Source organism: Aphis gossypii, chromosome 2, assembly GCF_020184175.1.
Source record: "Aphis gossypii isolate Hap1 chromosome 2, ASM2018417v2, whole genome shotgun sequence".
Lineage (NCBI taxonomy): Eukaryota > Metazoa > Arthropoda > Insecta > Hemiptera > Aphididae > Aphis > Aphis gossypii.
In genome coordinates this window covers 56,315,825-56,324,798 of record NC_065531.1, presented here as the reverse complement: position 1 = coordinate 56,324,798, position 8,974 = coordinate 56,315,825, and the positions used below count along the sequence as shown (strand labels likewise).

At 25.2% G+C, this 8,974-nt stretch overlaps 1 protein-coding gene across 1 annotated transcript; it reads left to right on the top strand.

Moving 5' to 3' along the window:
• Window positions 1-3,572: 3,572 nt before the first annotated feature.
• Window positions 3,573-8,478, top strand: LOC114121889 (DNA mismatch repair protein Mlh1). The gene is made up of 13 exons (XM_027984386.2): window positions 3,573-3,996; window positions 4,278-4,341; window positions 4,419-4,618; window positions 4,695-4,851; window positions 5,110-5,249; window positions 5,330-5,463; window positions 5,698-5,924; window positions 6,013-6,239; window positions 6,326-6,499; window positions 7,436-7,499; window positions 7,580-7,781; window positions 7,848-8,017; window positions 8,244-8,478. The coding sequence occupies exons 1-13, from the start codon at window positions 3,881-3,883 to the stop codon at window positions 8,400-8,402; spliced, it is 2,034 nt and encodes a 677-aa protein (XP_027840187.1). The 5' UTR covers window positions 3,573-3,880; the 3' UTR covers window positions 8,403-8,478.
• Window positions 8,479-8,974: the final 496 nt, after the last annotated feature.

Below are 8,974 nucleotides of genomic sequence, written 5' to 3'. Positions count from 1 at the left end.
TTATTATAATGTTTAATGCACAAGGGAGAATAATGTATTTTTAGAAAAGTTGTATGAAAGTGAACAGTGAGACAATAGTATTTTACTATATAATATAATTATCTGAATCTAAAGATTGTTGAGAATGGCATAAATTATAAAACTTAAAAGTTTTCTATTTTTTTTATATATATATTTTAATACCTACATATTTAAATTAATATTTTACCTAGATAAAATAAAACTTAAAACAATTGAATTAAAATTAAAATATTAAAAGTTTGAAAATAATTTATGATGTCTCACTGTTGCTATATACCTGCCTCTTACAGTAGGCTTACATTGTTATAATTTGTATGCATGTGTGTGTGTGTGTGTGTGTGAAATAAAGTTAAATTAAATTATAATTATAAATAATATACTTGCCATAAAAAATATTGTTTGCAAGGTAAAACAAATGGTAGCTAAAATCTTTGGTTATATCTTTGTACATTTTAACAAGGTTTGAAATATTTGTTGATTTTTTTGTTGGCCATTTGCACATATAATTACCGTCATTGTAAGTTAACCATATCGATGGTACTACTGAATAATCATTATTTGTATAATGACTATGGTTTTGAATGGACTCAACTGTATTTTCATCTTCATTTGTAAAATATCCAATAACCCAAGTCTATATACATAACAAACAAAATATGATATAAATATTATTACATATATAGATTATATATACCGCCTTATGCCCTTATTAATAATAATTCTAATATATAATTAATTATGTATTAAAATTATAATATATAATATTAAAACATACCGTTTATGTACTTATAGTACAATATACTATAAATACAATACATACTGTAGTAAATACTAATATGGAATTGATACCCACATTTGTAGTTCACATATAATATATAAATACCACATAAGTACAATTTTTTTAGTAAAATATCAAGTACATTTTTTTAATCATCAATATTTTCATGAATAAATTTAGTAGTGTCATATAATGCATTGTAAGTATTGACATATTCATAGGCGTGCACAGACCTGCATTTCAGGGGGGGGCGGTCCTACAATATCTTTGGGCCCTATCTTAACAAGACATGTACATAATACATGTTTTAATAAATTATTACGGGCCCATATATATGCTATAAGACTTACATTTTGGGCCCCAATTTTAATATCAGGGGGTGCCCAGAAACACCCTGAACCTGTGTGCACGCCTATGGACAAGATGGTTTTTGTCAAAAAATATTATGCTTATCGAGGAATTTTAATCTCCTATTATCTTTAAACATTTTTGAATAATTTGGATATCGTAAGAGTTAAACTTATAGGTTGATAAATAGAACATTTATTTTTATCCTCTTTTTTAAAAATTGGAATAACAATAATTGATTCTTTAAACGAGCTTGGAAATTCACTTACTTATTTTTACAAATATTGAATATTAAAGATAGAGGGAAAGATATAGAATTAGCTGTAATTTTTAAAAAAATATTTTACCATACAGTAGATTTCTACACTGCACAGGTTAAATACTAAATATATATACCTAGAATATAGATAAATACATGAATAAATCTAACGCTGTCCATGATTAATTGTGTAGGTATTTGTGTTGGAAAGCTATATAAATATCTTTTAAAACAATGTATTTTATATTTTTTTTTTTTGTGTTTAATACAAAATGAATGGTTTCTAGAACTAAAATTATACAATTACCTAGTATGATGATGTTAATTATGTAAAATTTCTACTAACATTAATATTATAGTTATCGTTAACAGAGGATTGAAATTGTATTGTATAAGTGGGTCTTTTCTTAGGAAATAGCTATCATATTTGAGATGTTTTCAATGCTTGGTCCTAATAAATAATGCTTTGTTCATAATATATTATAAACTTAGGTACATTAAACACATAGTATTAGTTGTTATGATACCTATATATACTATTATAGCTGGACAGTGGACATAGCAAAAAAGTAAAACCAGTTATTTCTAACAAATAATAATAACATATAGCTAATAAAATACATATACACATACCTTTTTAGTGATCATACTTTTGTTGGTGTTGCTTGGTCGTGGAGAGTCATCCATATTATTATATATTTGCAGCGTATGGTCGCACGATGGGTTGATGATAATATAATATATTACATACAACGGTGTTGCAATAGTGCACACGACAAGAACGCGTAAATAGCAAAATGCAAATAGTGAACAAATAGTGAAATAGCTATAGACTATGGATACGACGGTTATGGACGATTGTAAATTATTTGTAATAACAATAACCATCTTAATATTATAATAATAATCGTTATCGGCTTATCACATGTTCTATAAATAAAATCTGTTATGTTTATTTAAAACGTTTTGGAAACATCAAAATCCTGTTTACATTTTAGTTCTTACTTATTTGTTTTAAAATATTGTTCATATAACGTTTCTATCAGAACTTTCAAAAATGTTTCAAATTTAACAATAATGTATCGATTTTCTGATACAATTAAAATTTAAGTTACTTTGTTACAGTTCTAAATCGATACTAAAGTATTTTTATAAAACGTTTTTTTTTTATACTTTAATACATTGTTCTTGTACCGATTTTATCGGACGTTACAAGAATGTTAATCATTTAACATTTATGTATTGTTGTTTGGCCATAATTCAAAATTAAGTTACTTCCATACAGTTCTGAAATGGAACTAAAACATTTCGCTTAGAACGTTTTTTTGTTACATTAATACCTATGTTGTTGGAATGTTCTGGAACTCTTTTTGCCTAGTGGGATGTTACCAAAAAACAGTACTGTCCTTATAAAATAAGTACCTATGTCTGGTCATCATAATTATAATATAATGAATTATGATGTGTGTTTTTTATTTTTTTTATATTTTATCACCATAAGTACCTACCTAATTAAAAAAATCCTTTGATTTCCAACTTAAAAGATTCAATTTAAAAATTTCATATTTGAAGATCAGCCGTTCTTCCTCCATTGCCATAATAACGCCAGATTTTTCTAATCCATATTGCTATGACATTTTTTTTTGATAAACGAATAATTTGTTTGTACCACGGCTTAAGATAGATCGTGGTTTTACCACATATTATACGTTCTTTACTATAAATGTACATTCTTTTTGATTTTTTTGAATTCGAATGAAATATAAAATATGATTTATGATTCATTATTTATTACCTATATAGTCATGTTAAAGTATCTATACCTACGACCTACCTAAATATACAATTAATAAGTTCAAAAGGTGTTTGCTATGAAAAAAGTTTAAACTTCATAATATTCTATAATGACTACTATACATAGAGCCTAATGAATAATGACAAATGAAACATTTAGTTAAGCTGGATAATATATCCACCTTGCATTTAGCCCTAGAAAAAGGATTTATTTTTTAGCCATGCTAAAATATATTAAAAAATATATATTATCTATGATTGAGCATTGTGATTGTGATAACATTGATAACTGATAAGAGTTGTGATTAGTAATATCACAACTTTCATCTATGGATAACTTTTATAGTTTTATGGTCGTTGGGTATATCGTATATACCTATTATATTCGGTATTTTGAATTTTTGAATTTCCTTAAAACATGTTATATGAGTTTTTATTTTTTTAAAACGAATTTTGTCTGATAGAAATAAGTAAATGTCACATGAAAATCCATATTGTTAAATAAAACAAGTTACAATTTTTTTTTTTACCATAACATCATTGACTCGATCATAAATACTTATATTTATTAGATATTAAACTAGTAATATATTCATTATTATATATCAACATTGTTTATATGTGTGTATTTAGTTCATAGAGTAGTACTACTCTATGATTTAGTTATAATACCACAGACAATGGATCAACAGGTACCAATTGTCAGAAAATTAGCAGAAGACGTAGTAAACAGAATTGCTGCTGGGGAAGTAATTCAAAGGCCAGCTAATGCTTTAAAGGAACTTTTAGAAAACAGGTATGTATATTAGTCTTATGACTCTTATGCTATGTATATGTTTTAAAATATTTTCTTGAATTTAATTTTTTTTTTTGTGCGCTTTTTATTATTAGCAAATGTATTGTAGGTATGAAAAAGTACCTAGTATCTTTTACGTGAATATGTTAATAATTTACATCTGTTTTATAAGTTATAAAGTTATAACTTTTTTTAGTATAGTTAAAAATAATTTTTTTGTATTCACTTTAGTTTATATTAGATTGTATCAGTTCATAACTTGTACCTACTTTTGTTTTCAGCCTGGATGCTAAATCTACAAACATTCAAGTTACATTGAAAAACGGAGGTTTAAAATTACTTCAGGTAAGTACTGTTATTACTATATTTTATTTTTACAAATTATTTGTTTTGTTTAAATAAAAACTTGTTCTGTTTTTTAGATACAAGACAACGGCACTGGTATTCGTACTGAGGATTTAGGTATTGTATGTGAACGGTTCACTACTAGTAAATTACAACAATTTGAAGATTTGACTAAAATATCTACTTATGGATTTAGAGGTGAAGCATTGGCTAGCATAAGTCATGTCGCTCATTTGACAATTACTACAAAAACCAATGGAGCCCTTTGTGCCTATAAGTAATAATTATAAATAATTCATAAATACAATGGTTTTATTTTTTAATACTACGACAAAATATTTATAATCTTATAGAGCATTGTACAAAGATGGTAAATTAAAAGCTCCACCTAAATCTTGTGCTGGTAATGTTGGAACCATAATCACTGTTGAAGATTTATTCCATAATATCGCTACAAGGAAAAAATCAATGAAAAGTTTTAATGAAGAACATTTAAAAGTTGTTGAAGTAGTAAGCAAGAAATCTTATTAATACTATAATTTTAATTTTATTTTGTCTACTTAGTATTAATTTTTATTCCATCTTAACTTATTTCATAAGCATATAATATTTCAAATGAATTATAAAAATATATCATTCTTAATAACTACTTTATATATTATTAAATATTAAATATAAATAATTAGTAATTTTTAAGTATTACCAAACATCTATAAATTTTGTACATAGGTAATAAGTGTAATAATTGTTCAAAAATAATGTTTAAAGGTGAGTCGATATGCTATACACAATCCAATGGTTGGATTTACAGTAAAAAAACAAGGGGAATTATTGACCGAAGTAAAAACAAATCAAGGTTCTACTCATATTGATAATATTCAAGCTATTTATGGTTCAACAATCTCTAGGTAGTAATACATAATTACTTTCGATATTGAGTTTCATTAAGTTTTTTAAAAGACTTAGTGTTATATTTAATTTTTTTCAGAGCTTTGTTAGAAGTAAATGATTATTGTAATGTTCTTAAAGTTAAAATTAAAGGATATGTGTCAAATCCAAATTTTTCAGCTAAAAAACAGATTTTTATATTGTTTATAAATGATCGTTTAGTTGATTCCCAAGGTAAATCTAATAATATATACATAAGCGCAATTTTAGTTTTTGTCTTGGGGAGGCTATATAACAAATTTTGTATTTTAATAACTTATTGATTTATTAATAAGTTTTGTCTGAATATTTCTTTTTTTTTGGAGGGGGAAGGTTAAGCTCCCTAGTCTCCCCTATTTGCGTCTATGATTGTATAATATATTATTTTATTTTATTCCTTAAGTCTTTATATTTTTTTTTTGTTATTAGGATTGAGAAAAGCTGTGGATCAAGTATACAGCATTTATTTAGCGAAGGGATCGCATCCATTCATATACTTGAGCTTAAACTTGGATCCAATGAATGTTGATGTAAATGTGCATCCTACTAAACATGAAGTTCATTTTTTACACGAGGATAAAATTATTGATAAGGTTGTTGATGCAATTCAAGATAAACTTTCTGGTTCTAATACATCAAGAACATTCTATACTCAGGTAAATGCATATTATCTTATTTTATACATCTATCTACAATAATTCTTTGTACAAACATAAAAATATACATTTTAAATTTATTTTTAAGACAAGATTGCCAATGTCATGTGATACATTAATAGATAAATCTAAGGAAAAATTAGAAATTAAAGAAAGTGAAAAATTAAATAATACGAATTCCACAAATGTTTCACAAAATAAAATGGTAAGAACAGATTGCTCTGAACAGAAAATTGATAAATTCTTAAACACAAGTAACAGTAGTAATAGCACGTTAATGTTACCTAAATCAAAGACCAACGATGTAATTACCCGGTTAGTACAAGCATTTTATTTAATAATTTTTAATATACTAAATAACATCTTAATGTTTTTAATATAAATAATTATCAATGAATTAGACGGGAAATAAAGCTTACTAGTGTATTATCTTTACGCAAAGAAATTGAAAACTGCTGTAGTGAAACCTTGCAGACAATTTTTCAGAATCACAAGTATGTTGGCGCAGCTTCACCTACTTGGTCATTATTTCAACACGATACAAACCTATACATTTGTAATTCTAATAATGTGCTGTAAGTTTAAATTTTAAAATATAGGTTTTATTAATGGTATTATGTCATGTATGGTCTTATTTTTATTTATTTTTTTTGTTATATCCCTGCTATAGCACAGCGGTTACCTAACTTTTTAAATAAGTGAGCTACATTAGAAATTTTAAGTTCCTGGTGATCAACATTTAGGTTAATGAGTAAAAAATAAAGGTCTACAAAGAATAATTATTTATTGTTTTTATCATAATAGTACACAAAACTAAGTGAAAAAATTTTTATTTATCATACAATCAATAGATAATGGTAAAATTCATTTTTTTTAGTGATCGACCTACATATATTTCTTGAAGATCGATTATTTAGCGAACCCTGCCATAGCACACAAAAATTTTATTTTCCCATCTCAATACTGTTGTATATTATATTGTTCAAATAAAATATTTATTTTTAATTAATTATTAAAAATTTCAACCAAAAGAAAATGATAAATACTTAAAAAAAATTATATTATTTTATTTAGAATTATAGTAAATTAATTAATATGATATTACAATAGAAGTAAACAAATATCTGTAAATTGTAATTCACAAAACAATTTATTCGAATTGATCCTTTCACTAAGCTTTGGCCACTTCATATATTCAACTAAATAGGATTCAAGGAAATTTTGAGTAGTACTACAATATAATTTTTTTCTTTTATTGAATCATGCAATATTTTTTTCATATTTTGGGATTGAGCTTCAGAAATAGGGTCCACACAATTTTACATTTTTACTTTTGGTTAACTTGATCATGATCATATAAAATATTATTACTTTATTCTATTCTGCGATGATAACTACATCTTGAATATTATTGTATAATTACCAACTTTTGGAAAATATTTGTTGTCTATAACAGGGTGATTATAGACCAGTACCATATATTTATATATTGATGTTATTTTGATTTTTAGGCAAGAAATGTTTTATCAAATTATGATGTACGAATTTGGTAATTTCGGTGTCATAAAATTTTCAGTAAGTTGTAGTTCTAATTTAATATATAAGAGTTATAACTATAAGTGTCTATGATATAATAATATGTCTTTACTCCATAGAACGCATTATCTATTTATGAGTTGATAATGATTGCATTGGAACTATCAGAATCTGGATATCAAGGAAGTGAAGATAAGCCGAAAGAAGAATTAGCTCATGATGCTACCGAGATAATAGTATCTAGAGCTTTAATGTTAAATGACTATTTTTCTATTGAAATTGACACTGATGCTAATATTTTGTCCATACCTCTATTGTTAGGTTTGTATAGTGGGCAGTGGCTATGTTGAATAAAGATAAAGTAATAAAAATATTTATCATTTTTAGAGGGATTTCTTCCAGATTTAGATGGACTACCATTATACTTATTACGTTTAGCTAGCGAAGTTGATTGGTCCAGCGAAAAGCAATGTTTCCATAGTTTTTGTCGTGAAACAGCTAGATTTTATATATTGCATCCATGGAAACAACAATGTGGTGACAATGATGATATATCAGTAAGGAATAATACTATAAATATAAAATATGCAATTTTGTGCATAAACTCAAAAAAATGTGCAATTTTATGCAGAATAAAACTTTCTTTTAATTAATCTACAACTGTTGATTTGGATTTGTACCTTGTTTCTGTAGGATTTAGAAGCCATAAAAAGATGCAATTGCACAGGAATCTGGTCTTTAATTATAAATAAAAAAAATATTTTGAAATTTGAAATTTTTTAGGATGCTGCACCAGATAGAAATTGGGCTTGGAGTTTAGAACATGTCTTATATCCATCTTTACGGAAATCATTTCAGCCTCCAAAACATTTTTTAGAAGATGGCACACTTTTGCAAATAGCTAGTTTACCTGATATGTATAAAGTATTTGAGCGATGTTAATACAATAACACTCAGTATATAATTATAAGTTTATTATTTTTTATTTTTAATTAAATATATTGAGTTTTAGATGTTAGTTTTTGTAAAAATATTATTTATTTATTGTTTAATTGAACCATTTCTGATTTCTATATATATTCTATATTCTATATGTATATATGAACAGAAATATCATAATTTTTTAGTATTGGAAATTAAAGAAAACAAATTTTGTATAAAGCCAGAAACCTCATATTTTTTTATGAATGATTGAAATTCATTTTGACAATATTGTATAATAAAATGCATCATAAAGATCATCTGTAAATGATTTTTGTTATTTTATTATCATTCAAAAAATATGAATTTTAGATTCTTAAAACACTTGCATTCCCTATAAAATGTTTAAAATATTAAGACTAATTTCAGCTTCTATATTATGAAAAAATTAATACTTTCTTACAGCACAATATTATTGACATACAAGTTAAATTAAATATAATACCTAAGCTAAGTTAATAAGTAAATAATATTATATGATAAATACAATTTGTTTTTTGGCATGAATAAATTCAACTTAATCTAATGCATTA